At 47.0% G+C, this 25,021-nt stretch overlaps 1 protein-coding gene across 2 annotated transcripts in view; it reads right to left on the bottom strand.

Annotated features, from left to right (window-relative positions):
• The window catches only part of LOC142559026 (E3 ubiquitin-protein ligase MARCHF6), a 168,791-nt gene that overhangs the window by 113,152 nt on the left and 30,618 nt on the right, over positions 1-25,021 (bottom strand). For both annotated transcript variants that reach the window (XM_075670815.1, XM_075670816.1), the window contains exons 5-7: positions 23,203-23,275; positions 20,189-20,324; positions 4,920-5,034 (exon numbers count right to left, since the gene is read on the bottom strand). In XM_075670815.1, coding sequence (XP_075526930.1) covers positions 4,920-5,034; positions 20,189-20,324; positions 23,203-23,275 — 324 coding nt within the window. The remainder of the gene's footprint in view (positions 1-4,919; positions 5,035-20,188; positions 20,325-23,202; positions 23,276-25,021) is intronic.

Here is a 25,021-nt window from a genome sequence, read left to right as displayed (position 1 = left end):
TAAGCTGTAACACATGTCAAGTGTAATTTGTAGGTGCTTAACTTTTTCTCAGTTTTGTTAATACTTATTTGGTTACAAATGAACTGTTATTAACTGTTTCAAGCTGTATTTGCACTTTCATTCCAAATGTGCAGAATCTGTCTGCTGAAACTGTTACTAATTGCTAAATTGTAGTGTATTTATGTAAAAGGGATAGAGATCCTGTCAAGCATTGCTCGCCCTTTCCTCAGCCTCCTCTTAGATCTTGCCTGAGGAAATACAGTAAAACCCCACGAATTCGACCCTCCTAAATTCGGGAAATCGGATAATTCGAACTCATCTTTTGGAATTGGCAGCCATATGCATTGAACGAAATCAAACTTTCATTAATTCAGACATCTTAGGCCGCACATCGATTAATTCACACAACTCTGGCAGCACAAGCACGGAGCACCGCAAATGTCCGAAGCAAAAGTGCAAGAGCGGCGCCAATGCCCAACTGAAACGAAGCGGCGGAGTCCACATCACCATAGCCATCAGTGGAAATCGTACAAGGAACACTTAATGCCTATTTGTGCCTCTATAGATTTTATTCTTGTGTTTACCACCGTGCATAACACCCCATTGGCCGCGTGCCTTCATAACTGCATAGTAACCATCCATGATCGTGTCAATAGGGATCGCGGTTTCATCTAAAGTGGTTGCGATAAACTGTAGTTTCGTTCTTAGTATGCGAGCACATCGGCAAGAGCGTCAGCCACGTGCCTCAAAACTGCGAGGTCGCCATACATGAGGGTGTCGATAGCAACCACGGTTCCGTGCGCACCTGTTGCGGTAAACTGTAGTTTCGTTTTGACTTGTTACAATGGCTGAATGCACAATGTCATAAACACAGCAGAAGCTGTCGAGTATGAAGAGCACCGGCTATATCGTGTTGGACGGACAATCTGTTGGTAACCAGCTCACTAGCCAAAATATTATTGGGATGTGAGCACGGGAGTAAAATGTGCACCTTGAATGAAGGTGTGCATGTGTAATAGCATTGTTATATGCACGATGTTATACATGGTGCAACCAGTGTCTACCTATGAGATGCTTGTATATCATTATGATCATCACTCAAAAAATATCTTGTATCACATACGAGGTTTTACATACACTAGAACACCAAATGATGTTACACAGAAAAGTCAACGGCACACTGCTATAGGCGGCGTGCACGCCGATGGCCGCGCCACTGGTGGCGGCCTTGCGCGGAACGCACGGGAGAGGAGCGAGCCGCGCGCCGTAGCACGCCGTAGTTTGTTGCGTCGCTGATAGTGCTTCTCCGTCTTGTTTGTGTTTTGAGAGCAAAATAGGCAACACCCTTCGCATGTGTGGGATGGCCAAAGCTTCCGAAGAATGTCGAAGAAGAATTGTTGCAGGGTGGGGGGCTCAAATACCGGCGAAAACGTGCCGGCGATAGGGTTCTAATTATTCCCCGCAAAGCCTCATCAGCAGGAGCAACGGTGGCAATGGATCGTCGCTTCGGCGCGAAATTTCTTGTTCTCATCCTTTCCTTCGTCGCTTCGTTTTTTTTTTCTTTTTTATTATTATTTTTTTACTCGATTGTAGTTAGACGCGTAAGCGACGAAGTCCTTCTGCAGTGCAGCATGTGGTTTAAAGGCATTTCGCTAAAGTTCGGAATGCCGTTTGCCGCTTATATTGTTTTCCGCTTCTTTACCGCGTTGGGCTAGCTAGGCAGCACGACTGCATGAGCGCATTGTGTTGTATGTTAAAGCTACAGAAGTTTGCAAGAACTGCAATTGTTAGTTTTATGTGGCCCGGTAAATCCTCGCACCAGCTGTCGCGCGCTTCATGTTTTTACATCTATATTATGCGTGGCTTCGCACATGTTTAACTGTTGCTAGTTGCTTCATGCATAACTCTTGATTCTTTTGAGCTGCGAAGTTTTCACCCTGCCTCGTTTGTAAAGGGTATAAATCACGCTGTGTCTTATCGGAATGACACCAAGCAAGTGCTTCTTTAACAGCTTTATTCATTTCGCCCGAGGGCATCTTAGATATCGTGGTTTTTTGGGAAATGTGTTTAGAAAATAGGTAGCTCAGGGCGACAATTGCTAATAGTTGCTGCATATGGTATTTTGTTCCATTTTTCGCTGATCCATTTTTCGCTGAATAGTTCGCGTCACGTATGGTAAGTCATCACACCTTGATGCTGTCTGAGCAGACTTAACACGCCGAGTGATTTGTTTGTTTCACAACGTAGTCGCTTCTTGCAAGTGAATTTTTTACTCAACTAAATTATTTCTGATTATGCTTACGCCGCATAGGACTAAACCCGGCCTTGCCGCCAGCGCTGGATCTAATTTGACTGGCGCTGCTCTGCCTTTAAATATATCATGTGGCACCTCTCTCTAGTAACATTTAAAAAAAGTACTGCAACGTTAGAATATAACTTTGTACGTTTCCAAGCAGCTTCCTTAGGGAATTTAAGATTGCAAAAACTGCAGTGCGAACGGCAGTTCATCGGCGGTACAGCGCTAACACGCGCTTTTATTAACCCGTGCGTTTGGTGGCTTCGTTGACTATAGTGTACGCGTTTCTATCAATAAGTTCGCAATTATTCTTCTTCAGGCGACTTTCACTACACTTATTCGGCGGCGTCACGTATTCATCGGCAGAAAAATCACAACGGCATATGCAGACATCGCACCGTGCGGATTTGTTATCTAAGCCTGCACTAACGACGGGTGCTTATTATTGAGGTACAGAAGCAGCATTACGGCAAGGGTAGAATTTAAAAAAAACATGGTCGAGACATCGCATTAGTCAACAAAATTTGTCGGCTAGTTTACATGAGCTCCACTTCATGTAAATGGTCTTCATGGCGTTTGTCTGCGGGACGCACCTGGCGCGTGTGTGGACCATGTTGCCCCAAACACCGGTAACATCTTGTTCATACCCGCTCCCACAGAGGTCTGCGTCTTCCCTACAGCTGTCGCCGCAGAAGAAGCAGTCTGGCGCCCGAACAAAGGACAAATCGCAGCCGCGAACTTCAGTCACCCTTGCTGCAAAGCGTTGTCGTCTGCTACTGCTCCCGCGCATATTGTTGGAAGCGCCCGCTAGGTGGCTATCAGTGGCGCCTCTATAGGCGGTGCACGAGGCCTATAAGCCTGCACTGATGTAATTTTCTTCAAGTTGCTCAGCTTTTCTTCACTAAATCACCAGTTCTTATTTGCTTTCAAAAAGTGTCAGTAGCCAAATAAAAGACTCAATTACACCATACTGCGTTATTCAGCATTTTAATATAGGGTGACATTTCAAACCAAGGAAACCTTTTTGGTTCACTCATGTGAAAAAGAGAGAAGACATCTACTTAACTGCATGAAAAGAGAATCTGAAATGTTCCTAAAATGACCACAAAATCACCTCAATAAGACATTGAAAGCCCACACTAAAGGTCAGGCCAACCCTACTGATTCTACCATCAAAAACTTATGCATGTCAACAAGGTCAACGCAATTAGATGGGAGCAGTATGCACTCGAACCTTGTTATAACGAAATGGGATATAACAAAGTAAATGCAATTTCCCTTGAAATTTCTCCCATAGAGATCCATGCATTTAAAACCTTCTTTTAACAAAGTGAAACTGTCCTGCCAATGGATATAACGAACCAGATTCATTTCTGAAACCAAAAAATGACCAACTGTTACGCGCCGAGCACTCGTTTGTGCGGCAGTTAGGTGGCCAAGCACTGAAAGGTTTGGCACTCGTTCGCTGCGGCAGTTCAAAACTCCCCCGTCCTCACGTCAAATACGTCATTAAGCAACACTGGTCTTTCTCATCGCCGTGCATAGCTGCGCACCTGCGCTAAAGCAGTAGCTCACTATCACACTTCTCCACTGATCGCTCTCTCTTGCATGGGCCTGACTGCGCGAGCCACTCCACACTGCACCGCTATGCGCGGTGGTGCGAAAGATTCATGCATTCACTGGGGTGCAGCTGGGCGTGGCCTCCGAGATCTCCCCGGCACAATCTTGGGGGTAATGCGCAAGCCTGACCGAGTTGCACCATGCTGTGTGGCTATGTTCGACGGTGCGAAAGTCTGATGCATTCAATATTCTCTTTCGCTATGGCTCGGCGCGCAAGCAGTCGCAGCTGGGCCTGGCCTCAGAAGATGCAGCGGACCGTGGCGCAATCTTGGGGGTCACGCCTAGACCCTACATTCACTTCTCCCTCTATGTGCGATGCGTCACGTGGCTGGCAGCTGGGTGTGCCTCAGAGATCACATTGGCATCGGTGCAATCTTGCAGGAAACAAGACAGCCAAGCCAAGCCGGCGCAGTGAAGTTCACTTGCTTCCGTGATCACACAATGGGGTACTGTGCTGTGTGCCACGTGCTGCTCGACCGCAACGAGCCAAGTGAAAAGCAGGCACGAAACATCACCACAATGGAACAGGAGTCAGCTATTTAAAGGCTGTTGCATCAAGCGCTGAGTCTTGTGTCACATACGCCAAAGATTCTTTTGTTGTTTTATTCAAATTTCACCGCACGCGTGGCCATGTAGCAGTTCTGCGGGCTACAAAGGCGTCTTGTTATTTCAATGTTTACAATTGTGCAGCAAACTGGGCATATATTGCAGTAAATGTTAATAATGGCTATAACAAAGTAACAATTTAACAAAGTAGTTTCGGCTCCCCCTTCAACTTCGTTATAATGAGGTTCGAGTGTAGTGCATCATTTTTTTTTTTTTGTTACTCAGTTCTTTGCGATTCTAATCAGCAGTACAGAGTAGCTGTTCTTGGTGATAAAGACATTTGTGTTTACAACAAAGAGTAGAAAGAAGCTGACAGGAGTACAGATGGAATAGAAGTGGCGGCATCATTGCAGCCCAGCTGTCTACAAGTGACCTCTATTCCAGCTGCTCCACTTACCCTGAGCAACATGGTCGTCTGCCTGAGCAGGAGGTTCCTCAGCATGATGAGGCACTGGCCCCAAGGGTGGACCCACAACTTCTCCTGGCTCAGCTTCTGCCAGACCTTCAGCATGCTTAGAAGGAAAAGGTGGAACAAATGATAGTAATAATGCAGCAGACCTAAATCTCTTGACACAGGCAGTTCAATACAGTTGTCTGACACAAAGGCCCAAGAAAAGTAAATAATTCTTCTTGTTCCCCCTCTTCCCCACCCCCTTTTTTTTTTTATATTGCCAGATTTTTCAAGCAATTCCTGCTGTCTCAACAAAACAGTACTACTTTGCCACCTTGACCCCAACCGAGTCTATCAAGTAAACATGATGTGGCTGCTGTAGAGTGAGGAATGTTGGGCTGTACCTACTTTGGCACCCTTACTTCTTTCACCCAGCGTATTTGCTTTTTGCAAGAAAAATAAATACAGTAAAATACCACTTGAACAAACGTAATTTAAACGAACTATTGCGCTAATGCACGAACTATTCAGTTATACAAACTTTTTTAATCCCCTACCAAAGCACCATTGAACCTAATGCAAATGCCCTTCAGTTTAACGAAATTCAGTGCAGTGCACATTTCAGTTGTACAAACGTATTCCGCGGCATCATCCATGTCTCTCAGGTCATAGTGATCACTTCAAGTACAAACCGCACTTTGTAGCATATTTTTACATTGGGAACCGCGATTCATATTCGTACAATGAATAATGGGCCCTATTTTAGCTTTGAACTCAATTAGCCAAGGTTCCTCGGATTGGCAACCTAGATAAGTGCATAGCCAGCCAAAGCCACAGCCACTGCCATAGCCATTGCCATTGCCAAAGCCAAAGCTACAGCTTTAGCCCCACAAAGAAAAGGCATTTGCATGCTGGTTAAACATGTGCTCCTAACAAAAGCGCTTGTCTCCAACAAAAAACAGGATATTTTGCATAGGCTGGATTCCCGGCAAAGTCAAGTCAATGTTGCGAAGGCATCTGGGATCCCAGCATAGTCGTCGTTGACGACTAGAAGCCAAAACCACACAATCGCGGCCGCGTCGGAAAGTGCACAGTTCGGCCCCTCTTGATCTCAGTATCATAAAAAATGTAAAGATGCACTACAGGCAGCAGCTTGTGCAGCGAATCTTGATAAATCTGAGAATGCAGAAGCCTGACTCAATTACCGTGCGACAGGCAGCTGGAATACTCGCAGGTGCTTGGTGGACTGTGAAGTCAACAATAGTGAACTGCTAGCAGAAAGCACGTCTAAACATTGCAAACTGGAACTGCTGTGGATACCAGTCTCGAGGAGGAGGAACATGACACTGATGAGAGCACGGAACCCGGTGGCTAGAAGGAATTATCGGAAAGACTGTGTACAGACAGCACTTTGCCTAATGAGGACTATGCCACCACTGACTCTTAAGTTGAACATGCGCCATACTGACATAGAAGAGATTGCAGCGAGTGTACTACCTCAGGAAGAAGAGGAAGAACCAACCCTTAAAGAGGAAGCACAAAAATTTCAGCTAAAGAAGCACTGATGTGCTTGGAGAAACTGAAGTCTTTCGCTGCCCAGCAGAGTGTTGTGCCGGAGAAGGTTCATGAGAGCTTGGACACAGCAATTCAATTCACGACAACTGCAGTCCTAAGTGCAGAAGTGCAGCAAAAGATTACTGCATTCTAAACAAGGTGCCAAGTAGTGGAAATTCACTTGCAATTGAACAGAGTGAGAAATACATTTGTTGAAATATCATTTGGACACACAATGTTTGCTTTAGCCCATGATAAGCTGCAACATACTTATTTCAGTTGAGTGAACTTTAAACTTTTTCCTGAGGTCCCTTGAAGTTTCACTGTGCTTAAAAGATCCAGACATTTTCTTTTTCATTGAAAGGCTATTGCTGAAAGTGGAAAACATGTGCTTTCTGTTCACAAGAAAAGGGCTAGCAAAAGGCAAGTTGGTCATTGTTTTATGACAACATTAACGCACAGGCATGCACTGAGCTGTGCCAAGTAGATCCTAAAAGGTTGATGAATCATTCTGTGCTCATGTAATAAGGTTCATTTTACCCTGGGACACAGCTGTGCCAACACAGCCTTTTTGACCACAGTCACATCTCGATGACTACTATGCTTCCAATTCAATATACTGCTGGTCAACATGAGCCTCTATTTCTAGTGTTCCCACCACAATGATAAACGAGAAGAAAGGAGGTTAACCGAGGGGTCCGATTTTTTATTAGTCATATCATAAGAAGCTAACAAACACCGACACCAAGGACAACATAGGGGAAATTACCGTACTTGTGCTTAATAAATTAAATAAAGAAACGATAAATCAATGGAAATGGAAGTGGATGAAAAAACAACTTGCCGCAGGTGGGGAACGATCCCACAACCTTCGCATTTCACATGTGATGCTCTACCAGTTGAGTAACCGCAGCGCCATTTCCCCATCCACTTTCTTGGGTATTTATGTTTCCTTGTAGAACCCTGGGAGTGTCAGCCAGCGCCACCACTCACAGACCTTGGCGGCGGACATGGAACATCCTTTCTGCCGCAGGCATCACAAGCACGTCATCTTTTTGGGTGAAGGCAACTGGTCAATAAACCCACACATGCTACCTGAAGGCATTGTGGGATGTCATGTCAGCCGAAGGACGAATCCCAACATAAAAACGTAACGATTCTTTAATCGACTAACGATGGCAGCGGACGGGCATACCAACGCTATGTTCGTCCCAGTAGCGGAAGGTAGAAAGCGGTCCCTCTCAGCCAGGCAGCCTGTTTTTATAGCCACCGTCGATGACGCACTAGGGTGACATGGCGGTGGCGCTATGTTTTATCGACCATGCAGTCCAGCGTGCAGCTGTGTTATGCTGGGCCAGATGATAAGAAGGAGGGTGCGCAGAAATATGCGCGGAGTGTGTCGCCACAGCATCAATGTTGCCGGATTCTAGACCCTCATTATGTAATAAACGAGAAGGGGAAACGGCTAATACCCAGACTATTGCACAGAGTTCAAGTTTCATTGGGTTGTCGGCATCAGCAGTTGTAAAGGTAGAATGTGTCGCACAAGAACCCACTACGTGGTAGGCGACTGCTCCCTCGCTGGTGCGTAGGTCGAAAGCTGCGTCAGTGTACACTTGTTCATGGCTTGGCGGTGTGTCTGCCAATTTCTGTGCATGACGCGCAGCGAATGCTGCCCGGCAGTCCGCATGTTGGGCGCCCATGTTTCGGGGCATTCGCGTAGTGTCGACGACAGCAATGTCATCCCACGGTGAAATGTCGGATGGCAGTTGTGGTAAAGTTGATATATTCTTTCCCATGTAGGCCAGTAGAGTCCTGCCTTGTCTGGTGTGCTTCAGGCATTCCTCGTGTCCTGGCTTCGATGCTTCGATGGTTGCACAGAGGGTAGGCAACTTCACATAGCAATGTAGCTCCTCGAAACTTGTGTGTTTCGGGAGCCCTGTGATAACACGGAGAGCTGATCTGTGGAGTACCTCTAGCTGTGTCCAGTGCCGAGCAAGCAGGTCATAACAGTGCGTTCTGTATATCGGTCGAGATGTCAGCAAAGCACTAACAAGCTTTCGGCGTACATCGGCACCAGCACCACCCAAGCAGAAACAGATTTGTTTCGTGAGGTGCATAGTGTTGTGCCATGTCCAATGAAGGTCTGCGAGCCATGCATCCACTGTGCCTGTGTGGTCAATAGGTATCCCAAGAACGCACACTGATTTTTTTTCGTATTCTTCCAGATTCCTCAGAGCTGCCCACGTCATGCCGTCATAGCCTGGCGTGCTGCGCGTGTTGATGGAAGAAAGTGCCTGTTCGAGTTCGAAGGGTGAGAATGGGGCCTGTAGGCCCTCATCGGTCACAGGCGGCGTTTTCTACTAAATGTCGACGTTCGGGGGCATTGATGGTTGGGGATAAAAATGTCTTCGTGGCATCATCTTGGCGTTGGCTGACTGACTGGCTAGTTTTGAGCAAGCCGTTTGAAATAGCACTGCATGTTTTACGCTGGCCTGTCATAGCCTTGAACGTGTGCCACACCTTATGGAGGCCAGTTCTTCCATTGAATGATGAGCAGTGCTGGCTCCAACGTTCCCAATACAGGCGCTTGGCATATCTTCTAGCGATGGCAGTGCGACGTCGAAGTCGCACACGGTCGCAATGTTGTCGGCCATTGGGTGCGTACATCAACTGTGCTCGCTTGCACACATCCCAAAGGTTTAGCATATGTATGTCCAGCGTCGGAGCATCAGCTCTTACCTCAGTCTCAGTAGTGGCCTTGCGCAGGGCGCGTGACACCCGCTCTTGTACGGATGCAGTCTTGGGTTGCTCCTCAAATGCTCTTCTGTAGGCATCCCATCTGATCGTGCACACAGTGCGCCCGGCCGCACGCTTTCGTCCCACGTTCAAAGTAATCCACAGTGGATAGTGGTCGCAGCTCTTGGCGTCCGGACCGCATCGCCAGTCTTTCACGTAGCCTGGTGTGGATGTCAGGTCCGGGGGTCATGTTACGTTTTCCACTATGCAGGGTGGCGCGGGCAGGGTAGCCGGTGTCATTTGTGAGCACTAAGTCAACTGATTCCGTGGCATCTGCGAGTGCCGTTCCATGAGGCGTGCAATAGTCATAGCCCCACTGCGGATACTTTGCGTTGAAATCGCCACCTATCAGAAAGTCGTCGTTTGGGTAACGTCTCCGCAAAGCACGAATCCATGTGAATGAACCGCGTGTGCGGGAGCTAACTTCAGGGCGCATGTATACCGATACCAGTACTACATTGCGCTTTGCAATCTTGCAACGGACAGCCACCACCTCCTGCATGGCAGTCGAGTACTGAGAAGTGTCAATCTGCGTTTGCGGAATGTCTGTGCGGACAAAGACAGCCGCTTGTCCCCGTATTACAAATTCATCGGCTGCATTGGTGATACCATTGTGCTGCGGGTTTTGGTGTCATTTCCTGTTTCTATGCTCTATTGATGGTTGGTAATAACCATCGAACTGTCGTAGTGTCCAATCTGTGCTATTAGTCTCTTGAAGTAAAAGCACAAGGGGGCATCCGACACAGTCAAACAAGAGGTTTAGTTCTGTCGCACAGGCGCCGAGCCCCCAGCAGTTCCACTGTAGCACGTGTGGAGTGGGACTGTCGAGGGCTGTATGCGAAGCTGGGTGGCTATTGACGCGAGGCGAAGGGCTGTTGGAGCAAGCCATATTGTCATTGGAAGTGCTTCTCCTGCGCTTGGAGGAGAGGATGCAGAAGTTGTTGTACCAGCACAGCCAGGTCCGTCTGCGATGTGGTAGTAGAGGCTGTTTCTTGCATTTTAGTGAGCCCCTGCGGATTGCATGGCTGCTGCTGTCGCTTGGCACTAACCCGTTCGACCAGTGCTGCATGCCTTTTTCCGTTCTCTTCTAGTTTCTGCCACAGTTCATCGTTCTGTCATGCGAGTTCTGCAATCTCAGCTTCTACACTGTCTTTCGATGTATCGACCAGCTGTGATGGTGAAGGTAGCAGAGCTGTGGTATAAGGTGATGCGTTCGCCGGTTTGTCTCCACTTGGGTGAGTTCGCTTGAGCACTGCTGCGTAGTTGAGGTTGCAGCCGTTTCCTCCCGCTGTTGGTTGTGCGCAGTTCTTTGACACAATCTCATTCCCTGCTTCCTTTATGGTACGTGGCTGCGTTGAGATGTTTTCATGCTGAAGTAGCTGCTGTGTCGATTTGATGTCATGGGACTGGACAGTTCTAGTGTGGCTTCTCGATTGGTGTGCACCGTGCCTTCTACGACGAGAGCAGGGCCTTGAGCGGAGTTTCTTAGCAATTTCTTCGTTGAACTTCAATTTAGCTGGACACTTCGGGTCAGTTGCCATGTGACCTTCTTCTTCACAGTTGCGGCACCTGGGCGTCGTCTGTTTGCATTCATCGCCAGTAGTGCTACCTTCATGTGTCTTGCCGCATGTAGGACATACCGCTTCGTTCGGGCAGACATCCTTTTTGTGACCAAAGCGACGACAACGATTACACACGATGCTTTTAGGTTCGTAGATTGAAACTCGGGTGATGCGGCCATAATACATGACTGTTAGGAGGGTGGCGTCCTTCAAAAGTCAGTAGACATGTCCCACGCTTTCCCAATGGGCACGCATCAAGGATATGTTGGTGCTCACAGGTCAAGGCTGCCCGGACTTCAGCCTTTGTTTCCTTGCAGTCAACGTTGTATATCACGCCTCTGCACATGTCTTGTCCGGGTGCCTGATGCACTTGTACTGGTACAGTGGAACCCCGTTCATACGTTTTTCACCGGACCGGGGGAAAAAAACGTAACAGCCGGGAAAACGCAACAGTGAGGAAAGCTCCGAAAATGAATGAAAAAAAGGGCAGCTTCAACTATAGACAATTTATTTCCACAGAGTGCGCTTAGGACTTAAAAAAGCCTAGAATGATGGCTCGCCGTTTCTTTCGCTCGGTAGAAATCGCCACACGTTTCTCAATAGCCTGGAAGGCCGCATTGCTGTCAGCGTCGCTGTGAGGTGCGACGTACCTGCAGAGGAGGTCTAGAGCCGCGACGGCTTCTCGAAAGCTAGGATTTGGCCACTGCCCGGCATCATGCGGCTCGTGCTCCTCGTCGTCACCGCGCCACGGCAATGGCAACGGACGAAGGAATATCCGCGGGAAATTTTGCCCTCTTTGGCGTAATCATGCTAACCTGCTAACGACTGTTTAGTATTGCTGCGGAGCGCGCGCGTCCGAGCAGCCCGGTTGCGCGCGGCGCGGCGTGGGAGAAATGTAAACAAGAGAGGAGAGCTGTCCCGGTAGGCGGAGCAACGCCACTAGCAACGCCAACTTCCGGTTTCACTTTTGCTTCACAAAGAGTGACGTGAGGGCCTCTCCCGAGTTTCCTTCCTCCGTGAGTCGACCCGTCCAACAACCATGCGGTGACCCTAATCACAGTGATGATAGTGAGAGCATTTTTCACGAATGGCCACTTAGTGCGGCCTCTCGAACTGGCGTGCGGCTTTTTGCAGCCAGTTCCATAGCCAAGCCCGGCCAAGCCCAGCCAAAACTCGTCAAAAGCCAAAATGGCGGTTGGAGCGCGTTGCCTACTTCAGCCCAGGCGGGTTCGGGGTGCCAAGTTGCGACGTATCATGCGGGAACGTTTTCACAGCTACGACGTAACAGCGGGGTTCCTTATACATTGAATCCTATGGAAGCTATGCCGGGACCGGATGAAAACGACGTAGCAGCCGGGAAAACGCAGCAGTGAGGAACGTAACAGCGGGGTTCTACTGTATATGTTCATGGTTCACGTCTAGGCGAGAAAGCTTGAGAAGCCCGTTTACTCGCCTCTTGTCGTAAACAAGCAATCTTATCGCGTTAGATGCTGGTTGCGACATGTACATCAAAGGCTTGGTGTTGACAGCAGCAGGTGTGGCCGTCACGAAGTTGCAGCGGAGGTCGTTGCTTGGTAGTCGTGAGCACCACGTTTACCCGTGGTTTCACGACTAGCACAAAAGTTTCTGACGGTGTTTCCTTCTCAGGCCGTGTTTGGTGGTGCTTACGCCGTTGCACTTTCCATGCTCCTTTGTCACCGTAATCTTCAAACGCGTCCTGGGAGAGGGCTCCATCATCTAGAATTGTCTCTAGCTTCTCAGCTGAGTTTGCATAAGAAAACAGTTCTTGAGACACGTGCAATGCAGTCTCTATTTGACATGGCGCTGTCACATCAGATTGTAGGCTCGAGGAGGTCGGTGGTGCTTGTGTTTGCATGTCGTCATCGTCACTGGAAGGGGCGGACGCGTCTTTGTAGGACCTTGTGTGGCGGGCCTTGTGTGGCGACTTGTCCTGGAGCACATACGTTACGAACATCATTTCATCCGCTAATAAAACACTTGGATTTTTAAGGCGTCATCTCCACTAAGCCCCTAAACATGTGAAGTTATTAGCATACAAATCCCTTGTCAGACCAAAATTGGAAAATGCCTCACCCATTTGGAACCCGCACCAAGCTTACCTTATAAATGCACTCGAATCAGTCCAAAGCAGAGCAGCCAGATTCATCCACTTATCATATTCTTACGACATCAGTGTGTCAGCTTTGAAAGCTGAATCTGACTTATTGCCCTTATCACTTCGTCGCCGCATTGCCAGCCTTTGCTTGTTCTATAAATTCTTCCATAGTTCACTAGGCCGCGCACTCTACATCGTCCCTCCAGCCCGCATATCTCATCGCACTCGTCATCCGCTTCAAGTTTCCCGACCTCGTGCCCGAACTACCACCTTTGCCGCATCATTTTTTTTCCCGTACTGCAGCAGACTGGAACGATCTGCCTAATGACATCGCAGCCATCACGTGCTCATCCAACTTTGCCAATAATGTTACCAGTCATGTTTCGTTGTGTTAACACTTGCTCACCAAAAATATATGTACCCACCCCCTTATGTAATACCCCTCGTGGGTCTTTAAGGTAATAAAATGAAATGAAATGAAAGAGTCATGGCGCGTTCATTTTCAATACCACGCTGGCCGTTGTTGACGGACTTGCAGAGCGGTCTCTATCACGATGGTGGCGGCTGCGGCTGCGTTCGTTCGGTTCCCGAATGTTCTTCCGTCTTTGGCATTCGCGTCTATGTTGTTGGTCAGTGGTAGCATGCCCACAGCATTCTTCATGCATCCCAGCAGTGTTCAGTGGTAGACGCTTCCGGAACGCCTTCGAAACATTGCGTAGCCACTTCCTGGCTCCGGTCTTGGGTTGGTGTCATCAAAGCCGATTGTCCCTGGTGCTGTTCATGGTCGTCAGGCGGAGGTAGCTTCGATGACCCGGGCTCGGTCATCAATGCAGTCGTGGCCATGCATTAGGCTTAGCAAGGCCGCCCGCTGGCGCGTAGAAGCGGCCATAAAACAGCCTAAATGCAACGCACCTTTCCGAGGCTAGTCTCGACGCGTGGCCGAAGCGACACCGATGAAGAGGATGTGCGACAGAAGGTGAAACGTGAACAATGCACGTAACTGTCGAAAAGAACTGAGCGCCAGGAAAAGACGTATGCTCGCATCCGAACCGGAAGTCTCATCCAAACCAGAAGCTGATCTCCACGATGTTAACAGAAAAATGCATGGCTGTACTACATCGACACATATATCCCTTCAAGTGAAATTACTAGCTGAGCAAGTTGGTAGTTCATCAGAAGCACCGATAAGCAGCGCAAATCCAGATGGGACAGAAACAATGATTATATTTTAATTGGCCTCGTAGGTATAGATTGAATCGCATCTGTGCTGTGCGCCTTGTGCACCTATGCAGACTTCCTTGTCCCATTTTCTTTATTCCATGTCAGGGCTGCCTAGTCATAACAAGATGTGCCTTACAAGTGCACTTGTCGATATACCACTAAGTGACCGTGAGAAAGGCGGGTCGAGCAGCTGTGCCCTGATAATTGTGCAACACCATCATTACATAACAATTATTACTGCGACAACAACTGAATGGACACTCCAAGCAAATTTCCGCAGTTGTTGTCGGCATAAGCGTCGCTGTGAGGTTCCGTGTAATGTTTAAGTATGATAAGATGGCAGCCGCGCACCGTACATGCTGTAGCAGTGATGGAAAGTGTACAAGAGTGAGTCGCAAAGGATGGTTGCTTGATGCGAAGCGCCTTCACGCATGCAAAATATTCCCAATTCACAGAAGGTGCGTGTTGGAGCAGGCCTGGCACAATAACTGTGATAAACAAATTGGCGCAGCACGTAGCAGGAGTTCCTTCATGCCACAGTTTGGTGCAACTGGCACAGCACTTCCATCACCATTTTGTGTGAAGCACACTGTCATGGCAGAGTGCCAGTAATGTCATTGCCAGTAGGCGCCAATGTGTCCAGTGCCCATGCACGCAAAAAATGACCCCAGGCACGCAAAGATGACCCCAGAATATTACAGTAAAACCTCATTAAACCGTACCCGCTTAAACAGTAGTTTTGTTTTAAAAGTAGTAAAGTCAAATCCCCGACTCAGCGCCCATTGAACATAATGTGTTTTGTATCCGCATAAACCGTACCAGCTTATTGGGTACGCATCAGTTAAAACGTAGCGTTTCCACTTTTCAGCGCGCGAACACGGCGGTGCGTCGTCTCCATCGGGCGGCCCGGCAGACCAACTAGCCTCAGAGATCAGAAAAACGGCCTCCAAGTGCTCTGTGCGTTTGCGCATGAAGCCACATCAACATCAACATCATTTCTACGCCGTGCCAGAGTGCGTTGTGGCGTCGTGCATGCGAGGACTCGCGTCATACCGAAACTCGGATAAAAAAGACACCGGGTGCTCAGCATAGAAGAAAAATTAGACATTGTCTGTGCTATCGAACGTGACACGAAGAAGTCGGCGCTGGCACGCAATAGGGATCTGCTGTTGACTACAGTGTGTGCCATTTGGAATGTGAAGAAGTTGCTCGGCAGCGCTGCTGCGACCGCGAAGAGATGTTGGCTACAAGGTTCGACTTTTCGCCATTGTTGCCTCTGTTGTTGCCGAAGTTTCGAATAGCAACAGTGATGAGGACGACACGGAAAGCGACAGCACGGGCGATTCAGGCCCAACAGTGGCAGAAGCTGCGTGTTACGTCAGGCTCATGAACGCAATCGTCGCGACGAGAACAGGGGCGCAATAACGTAACTATTCCAAACGAAAAGTATTCCGAACTCCGGCACCCGGCAAAGAAAAAGGCGCCCCAGGACTTTTGCAGCACTACTGCACGCGAGCACGGAGAATACGTAACACCAACGAGGAATCTGCCATGCGAGTGTTTGCTGAGAAGAGGGGGCTGACTGAAAAGCTGGCACGCAGCTTCAGTAAGTTTGAGGCAGCTGTCGTCGTGCTAGGCCGCCGCGGCATCAAATTAAAATAACACTTTTGTCGCGCAAAGTGAATAAATACTGCATGTTTTTTTCTCCCTTTCATTGCGCTCTCTCTGAGTTCCGTTTTCGACAGGTAAGTGCTATTTCATGCTATTCGGTTAAACAGTAGTACCATTTAGTACGTACTTTTTCCAAGCTCCGGCCAACTACGATTTAACGAGGTTTCACTGTACTGCAAACATCTTAAAAAGGCTCCATGTGGTCTAGGCGCAGCCAATGGGCTTCTATTATCATGATTTCGTTTACCTCATAACAGCCAAGCTGGCAGCACATGTCCGTGGGCTTCCCAGACTAGGGAGACCACCAACCCAGGGTGAAGAACAGCCAGGTCAAATGACTGAATAAAACTTACACTCTCTCTCTCTTCACTCATATTGAAATTTTCTCTGGTTTTTACAGGTTCGAGTTAACGGGTTTTTATTGTATAAGATGTGGGTAGTAAACTCACAACTTGTGCCTGAAAGTACCAAAATGTCCGAAAATAATGTATCCAAAAAATCATTATGTTTCAAGGCCCCTGTGCAAGGCAGAAGTGGTCGATTCATTGCTGCATGCACTTCCGCTTACATGCAACCAAGTCCACCTGTATTTCTGCCAGTTTTGTGGTGTCTCTGTATGCCGAGGCAAGGACTGCAAAGGGTCCAGTCAGATCCGCATGCGAAGGCTTCGGAGCACATGGCACATCATCATCATCATCCAAGTTAGAGTCGCAGTTTACGGCAGGAGAACTTGCTCAATTGTTTCGTCATTGTTCAGTTCAGCGCATGACGACACCGCGCTTCATGACGACCACGCGCAAAGTCTTCAAATGTAATGGCAGCAGGAATCGGCCTGCCACAGCCTAGCAGGTCATTCATAATGTCTGCATTTGAGCTCATTGTGGTAGGCGGCAGTTCAGGCTCTTCAGTTGTGGAGCCAGGTTCATTCGGACTGCGAGGACACCGTTGGTGCCATTTGACATGGATTGTCGATAACTTCATGAGAAAGACTTCTTGGAACCAGCAGAGCTATCTAGAAGACAAATTTAACAAACAAGTGCGGGCCATGTGCAGTGGTGCCGGAATTAATGTAATGATTGTGATGTTGATGCGACCTCACAATTCAGGCAAAGCTTCCAAGATCAGCATTTGCAGTTAAATGTCTGAGTTGCAGTGATGTGACCTAAGCAAGATCTCAGGAATTAATTACCATGGAATTATCATCTAGCGCATGAACTCTGAGGCCATACTTCACGTCTCGTCAAGGTTGCCAGAGGAGATAATAGCGGCACAGTCAGCGTATGCTACAGCCATGGACGGGGTATGGATAATTGAATGTAGAGCTGGTGGCTGTCCGAAATATTGGTCATCTTTACACATTTAGTCCATGGGGCCATCGGCAGTGCCGCGAAGCTGTCCAAATTGCCAAGCAGTTCGGATTATCGGGGTCCAATTTATCAGTCAGCGAATGTATTTCACATTCCCAATTATTGCAACTTTTCACCAGTTGCCATAAAGTCCAAATTATCAGCAGGTGACTTATCGGAAGGCAGGCAGAACAACAAGCCTCAGAGATCTGAACTGCCTCCAAGCGCCCTGAGCGTTTACGCGTGAAGCCACATCAACATCAACACCATTTCGACGCCATGCCGGAGAGTGTTGTGGCGTCGTGCATGCGAGGACTCGCGTCATACCGAAGCTCGGACAAAAAGACGCCGGGTGCTCAGCATGGAAGAAAAATTAGACATTGTCCGTGCTATCGAACGTGACACGAAGGAGTCGGCGCTGGCACGTGACATGGGTCTACTGTTGACTATGGTGTGTGGCATTTGGGATGTGAAGAAGTTGCTTGGCAGCACTGCTGTGACCGCGAAGAGATGTCGGCTGCGAGGTTTGGCTTTTCGCCATAGTTGCCTCTGTTTTGCAGAAGTGTCGCCTAGTGACAGTAATAAGGATGACACGGAAAGCGACAGCACGGGCAATTTAGGCCCGACAGTGGCAAAAGCTGCGCATTACGTCAGCCTCATAAATGCAATCGTAGCAACAAGAACAGCAACCCGCAATGAAAAAGTGTGTCGCGACTTCTGCAACGCTACCGCGCCCGTGCATGGAGAATATGCAACACTAACGAGGAATCTGCAATGCGAGTGTTTGCCAAGAAGAGGGGGCTGGTCGAAAATCTGGCTCGCAGCTTCAGTAAGTTTGGGGCCGCTGTCGTCACATGGCTTACGCTGCTAGGCCGCCGCGGCATCAAACGAAAATAACGCGTTTGTCGCGCGAAGTAAAGAAATACTGCATGTTCTTCCCCCTTTCATCACACTCTCTCTTCCATTTTTGACAGGTAAGTGGGCGATCTCCTGCTACAGTCGCCGACCGTTTATTCAGACCTCACGGGGACTGTGGAAATGTCCGAATAAACAGGCGTCCGAAAAAGCAGATTAAGAAAAAAAATGAAATCCTTTATTTCCACGCACTTATTCGGGCTCGGCAGTAGGCTTGAAGAAATCGTGAACGCCGTTGCACGCTGTTCCGTTTACGCGCAATCAGATAAGCCTGAATCTCGAAGAGGGTCGTACGGTCTCTATAGGCGGCTGAAAGCACAGTCACTGCTTGTACACGCTCCGCATACGACGGCAGCGCAGGACATGGTGCGTCATCTTCTGACTCGGAGTCATCGTCCGGCGGTGCAGCAGAAACCTGACGAATGATCTCGCCGTCGTCGAGTTCTGCGCATGTCAGTATAGCAGTGTCACCACCTGTGATACTGTCAAATGAGACGGTGTCCGGAATCACAATGCAACCACTGCGCAGGTCTCGGCAGAACATTTTCCGCGTCAGTAGGAAGCACATCGAAAGGCGACAAATATTAGGCCTCCCGGCACCCGCATGCCGGCATTCCCCAGCGCAGTCTGTGCGGGCACTGTCAGCACTATTAGACACTTGACGCGATGTTTCCGTATGCCGCGTTGGATCACCGGAACCTCGAAATAGCACACAAAGCAAATACCACCATGCCGACACCAGTCGCACAAACGAAAAACGTGGCCTACTCGCAGCGGCATGCGCGAAGAAACAAATCAGCTGCTAGATTGTCTTGACATGGCTTACTAAGCTGAAACTGGAACTGCCGTAGAGCCACTCTATCGAACCAGGCAGAAACTATGACGATGAGCGGGGATTTGCGGTAGCGCCACTTCGTGGGGCAGCAAGGAGGCTCCGTTCAAAACAAAAATGGCGTTCAGCCAGTCGAAGCAAGCACCGGTCAGAGTCTGTGCATGGCTCTCGATCGAGTTGGCTCAAGGAGTGTCCGAAAAATCAGACGAGAGGTTGCAAGGTGTCCGAACTTTCGGCAGTTGTTATACATTATGGTCTATGGGGAGAATGGCGGTGCCGCAAAGCAGACCGAATAATCGAGCATGTCCGAATTTTTGGAGTTCGGAAAATCAGTCAGCGACTGTATTTCGGTTAAGCAGTTATTTAAGCAGTATTTCGGTTAAGCATCATGAACGCGCCGGTACAGCAGCGCCGGCACGGCCTGCCGTCAGCAGCAACATCGACACAACACGGGTGCCATGTGCGATTTGGTTCTTTGGTAAGCGGCTACTAGGCATCCCAATCTCATCGGATTTTTTCTGCGCGTCTTCTTCCCTCGTCACTTTTGTTTTGTAGTTCTTTATTTTACCGCGTTTACGTGTACCTACCGTTGCCTAGCCACAAGGAATGAAACAAAGCAGCTGAAGCAAGGGCAACACCAAATAATCGACGCCAACATGCGGTGTACGAAGCAGTACACATGGTGACCATCGTTACAGTAAATACATCTGTATTTGGTAATGTAATGCCTTTACTACACATGCATTTTGTTTTGATGTTTCTATGTATTAGGAAAAATGAATATTGCTGAAAGAAATATGACAAATTTATTATAAGACGCATTTGGGCCATATTTTTTTATTACTTTCGAGGTGATGGCAGCACTAAGGGTACGTTGCAGTTTCTGTTAAAAGCTTCAACGGAGACCACCTGGAGACCATGTAGCACGGACACATATCCCTTGAACTAATGTGGCTTTGAAATCTCAATGCTCCTTAATTTCAAAGGACCTTTGGCATGCTAGTGTGACTGGGGTATTATAACAATACCGGTTTTAACAATATATTGGTCATAAAAATAAGAAGCTACTGAAAGTCTACACTGAAAGTCATGTAACTGAGGTTGCACTGTAGTCTGAATGTAGAACAGAACTCCCCACCCACTAGGGCACTTCTCACAGTACAGATGCCACTTCCGGATATTAAAAACTATCAACTATCACACAGCCATCAGAAAGAGGGATGTCTGCACACAGAGCACAAAGCAAGTTGCTACACTACCTGTGGGTCCTGTTCCAGCCAGTCAGGGCCCTCTCCATGAATGACTTGTTCTCGCAGCCACACCAGGCTGATAAAGGCACACAGCGTGCAAGTAACAATGCAACAGCCATACAAGCTGTCTGACAGCAAGTTCTCCCTGTAAAAATGAACAACAGTATTTGTTAAGCAACTATTAAGAGCGACCCCTGGCTACACGGTTACAGTCATGCTCCTCATACACAGTCATACAGTCACACAGATCCCCTGGCTATATGCTTACACAGTCATACTCCGGCCAAAAGCAGATCTCTAAAATAAGCAAATGCAAAGAAGCATGCAGGAATATAGTACAATAAGAAATTATTTAGAAGCTTGCAAAAAGGGCAAACTACTGTGTATACTCATGTAATGGCCACACCCGTGTAAAAGCCACACCCAGAACTTTGTAACAAAATACACCAAAAATATATCTAAAAATTAGCCATGTATAAGCTGCACCCTTCATTTTAGACAAGGTTGGCAGTGTTATCTGTTGTGTGGTGCGAGAATGGCAAAGCGTCTTCTTTCTTTTTTTCTTTTTTAATCAGTGGCAAAACAAGGCAGCCATGCCAAGTTTTTGGTGCTTCCAGGTAGCAAAAGCACAGCCTCTGAGATTTAGCAGCTGCCTGCGAGACGCTGCCGTCACTGATATGTGGGGTGTCACCTTTTGTTCTAGCCAGCAGGTGGCACACTACAGGAATAGCCAAGAACAGCCAGAGCCATTAAAAGCAAATACTGCAGTTCAATAAAAGCAAGTATAATCGAAAATATTTACAACAAAAAAATGTCTCTTTTCCTTCATGTAATGGCCGCACCCCCAATTTTTCACCCCAAATCTCGTAAAAAAACTTGTGGCCATTACAGGAGTATATACGGCAATTTTTAATTTTCTTGCCTGGCAAATAAGCACCCCAGTCACAACTGGTAGAGCCACAAGCAAGAACTTGCTTTGCAATCTGAATATCGTAGACATTTATGATACCTCTTTCAATGTGAACATCAGCTATGATCTATAAGATGGGCCAGTTGTGTTCCTCCATTTATCAAACTTTAGTGATCGTGAAGTGCTCGTACTGATTGCTAGAGAAATTAATGTCAGATTGGGACTAAACCTTGCAGGATCATGGAAGGTGCTATGAATGATATGCAGGCAACATTTTAAGAATTAATGCCCAATGCAGGAGTCAAAATATGGTCATAATTAGAGTTCAAGTTTCAATAAACAAAGTGGGAATCAAACAATAAAATGCAGGAGTTGCAAAGTTGTGGAGCAAGTGGCAAGGTCATATGTAATTATTAAAGTTGCACTAATTGGAGTGTACCACAGAGCTATGAGCACTAAAACAACAGCTGTATGTTAAAAGTGTAATCAGGGCTAAACTTTACAAGGACAAGCCAGGGTATCTATGGTGAAAATTTAAGGGGGTGGGACAATTAGAGAAAATGCAATAAATCAACAAATTACTGCAGAACACTTAAAATGGCTTGTGAAAGAGTGAAAATAATTTTATAACTGCACCTGCAAGCACAGAAATAAACATTTCGAGCTAAAACTTTGCACAGTTACAGTAGAATCTCTCTACATGTTGATGTGAGCATTAAAAATTTCTTTACAAAATAGAAAATACTTAATTAACCACTCTATTCAGCATGAGGTGTACTCAGCAGCAGTGGTGATGGAGGAATCACATGAACAGCACACCATGGAAATGAAATAGTGACTGAAGGGCATAATGCATCTCGGTGGCATGATCCTCTTTGGAAGTAAAGTGTGACAGCTTCACTGGTCTTTGACCAATGAATCTGTAAAGTCACATAGGTCTCCAAAGAGCAATAAAAACAGCACTAAACGACAAGACGAGTTAAGGGACACAGACAACAGCGCTGACTAACAACTTTGGTTGTTAGTCAGCGCTGTTGTCTGTGTCCCTTCACTCGCCCTGTTGTTTAGCGCTGTTTTTATTGCTCGTAATCATGAACCAACCAGCCCCCAAATGCGTACTCTTCTGTACTCTTCTCCAAAGAGGTTTACTGCTTGCAATAATGAAGTTGAGAATCAGAGACTTACTGGAGTCTGAGGTATGATTATTTTTCAACTGAGTGAAATGGAACACTCTTGTGTCAGAGCCGTGGCTAGACTCCTCGGCATAGGACAAGGTTGAGACTGGTAAGTGAAATGAAGCTTAAGACAGCAATGCACCGCTGCAGTTCAGCAGCTGTATGCCGGACCAGTGTGCGATCAGTAAGTCTCTTCTCAAGGCCGGGTTGTTTAAGCAGCCCACTTGCTAACTCCAGAGCAGAGCTGGAGACAAATACACTCTATCCAAAAGCCACTTCATGCACTGTCTGCTGCCGAACCACCATTCTCTTTCTTTTTTTCGTCTTGATCTTTATGATCTCATGCTGCTTCTCTGATTTCTTTGCAAGCTTAGCAGGTTACTTCACTTTGACTTTATTTTTTCGATGTGAGAAATACAATGTAGCCCACAAATGTCAAAAGATAATGTTAGTACTTTCTTATTTTATGTAGAAAGAGCTGAAATGTCATCACCATATTTAGAAGACAAATGAAAGTGGTAAATATTATTGCAACAGTTGTTTGTACCAATGAAAACCAAGAACTAGAGGCAAAAAAACTTAATTGCAAAAAAAGGTAGAGCAAGTCAACAGCCCACAATCGCATTACTAGCAGCTACACCAGTATACTCTTGCACCCTATCACAAATAAACCTAACAGACAACTGTGTTTGCTTGTAGAAACACATTTTTCAATAAGTTCTCCAAACCACTATCTTCACCAACGCAAACACTAAATCTGGCTCAGCTGCATTCTGTCTGAACATGAAACTAAACTAAGTGCCTAACAAAACCATGATTCACAAAGCAATCAACTTGGTGCACGAATACATACGCCCGTAACTGCCACTTGTCCTACTCTGCAATCTGGAAAATCGGTCACTTTTGCCTAGTACAAAGGAATGTGAATAGACACTCACGTGGAAAGCATGTCCAAAGGCAATGTTAAGAGTGAGCTCACAGACCCAGTAAATAGGCATCGATAAATGCGACCTGCACAAAAAAAGCAAATGGCAAAAATCACAAACTAAACAACATAACAGGCACTTGACCATTGCATAATAAGGACCAGCTTTCAAAAAAGAAGTTTTAGTTTTGTGACTATAAGTCCCGGACAATCTGCAATACCGTATTTACTCGCATAATGATCGCACCTTCTAAAAAAAATTGATGCAAATTCAGGGTTGCGATCATTACGCTGGTTAAATTTCCCACGAAAAGAAACATTTTCTTTTTTTCATCCTGCATTTTCTGCAGGATGACAAGCAGGCGGCTGCCGCTGTCAGTGCGGGACACCAAAATAAAAATGGCGACCGGCGGACCAAGCTGAACTCGCCGAATGCGATTATTTTTCTTCTCGTGAATAAATAATATGCGGATAATGAGAATAATATGCAGATAATGAATACCTTCTTCCGCAAACGGGATAGCCGAAAGTGGACGTGGAGGAGCCCAAACGGCGAGACTAGAAATGAAACAGACTTTATACTCTGCGCTAACCCTGGTATCATACAAGATGTGGACTTGCTCAGCAAGGTGCGCTGCAGTGCCCATAGAATGGTAAGAACTCGAATTAACCTAGACCTGAGGAGGGAACGGGAGAAACTGGCACATAAGAAGCCGATCAACGAGTTAGCGGTAAGAGGGAAAATAGAGGAGTTCCAGATAAAGCTGCAGAACAGGTATTCGGCTTTAACTCAGGAAGAGGACCTTAGTGTTGAAGCAATGAACGACAATCTTGTGGGAATCATTAAGGAGTGTGCAATGGAAGTCGGTGGAAACTCCGTTAGGCAGGATACCAGTAAACTATCGCAGGAGACGAAAGATCTGATCAAGAAACGCCAATGGATGAAAGCTTCTAACCCTACAGCTAGAATAGAACTGGCAGAACTTTCGAAGTTAATCAACAAGCGTAAGACAGCTGACATAAGGAAGTATAATATGGATAGAATTGAACATGCTCTCAGGAACGGAGGAAGCCTAAAAGCCGTGAAGAAGAAACTAGGAATTGGCAAGAATCAGTTGTATGCATTAAGAGACAATGCCGGCAATATCATTACTAATATGGATGAGATAGTTCAAGTGGCTGAGGAGTTCTATAGAGATTTATACAGTACCAGTGGTACCCACGACGATAGTGGAAGAGAGAATAGCCTAGAGGAATTCGAAATCCCACAGGTAACGCCAGAAGAAGTAAAGAAAGCCTTGGGAAATATGCAAAGGGGGAAGGCAGCTGGGGAGGATCAGGTAACAGCAGATTTGTTGAAGGATGGTGGACAGATTGTTCTTGAGAAACTGGCCACACTGTATACGCAATGCCTCATGACCTCGAGCGTACCGGAATCTTGGAAGAACGCTAACATAATCCTAATCCATAAGAAAGGGGACGCCAAGGACTTAAAAAATTATAGACCGATCAGCTTACTGTCCGTTGCCTACAAACTATTTACTAAGGTAATCACAAATAGAATCAGGAACACCTTAGACTTCTGTCAAGCAAAGAACCAGGCAGGATTCCATAAAGGCTACTCTACAATAGAACATATTCACACTATCAATCAGGTGATAGAGAAATGTGCGGCATATAACCAACCCTTATTTATAGCTTTCATTGATTACGAGAAAGCATTTGATTCTGTCGAAACCTCACCAGTCATGGAGGCATTACGGAATCAGGGTGTAGACAAGCCGTATGTAAAAAAAATACTGAAAGATATCTGTAGCAGCTCCACAGCCACC

This window comes from Dermacentor variabilis, chromosome 1, assembly GCF_050947875.1.
Source record: "Dermacentor variabilis isolate Ectoservices chromosome 1, ASM5094787v1, whole genome shotgun sequence".
Taxonomy (NCBI): Eukaryota; Metazoa; Arthropoda; class Arachnida; order Ixodida; family Ixodidae; genus Dermacentor; species Dermacentor variabilis.
This window is presented reverse-complemented; position numbering and strand designations above follow the sequence as displayed.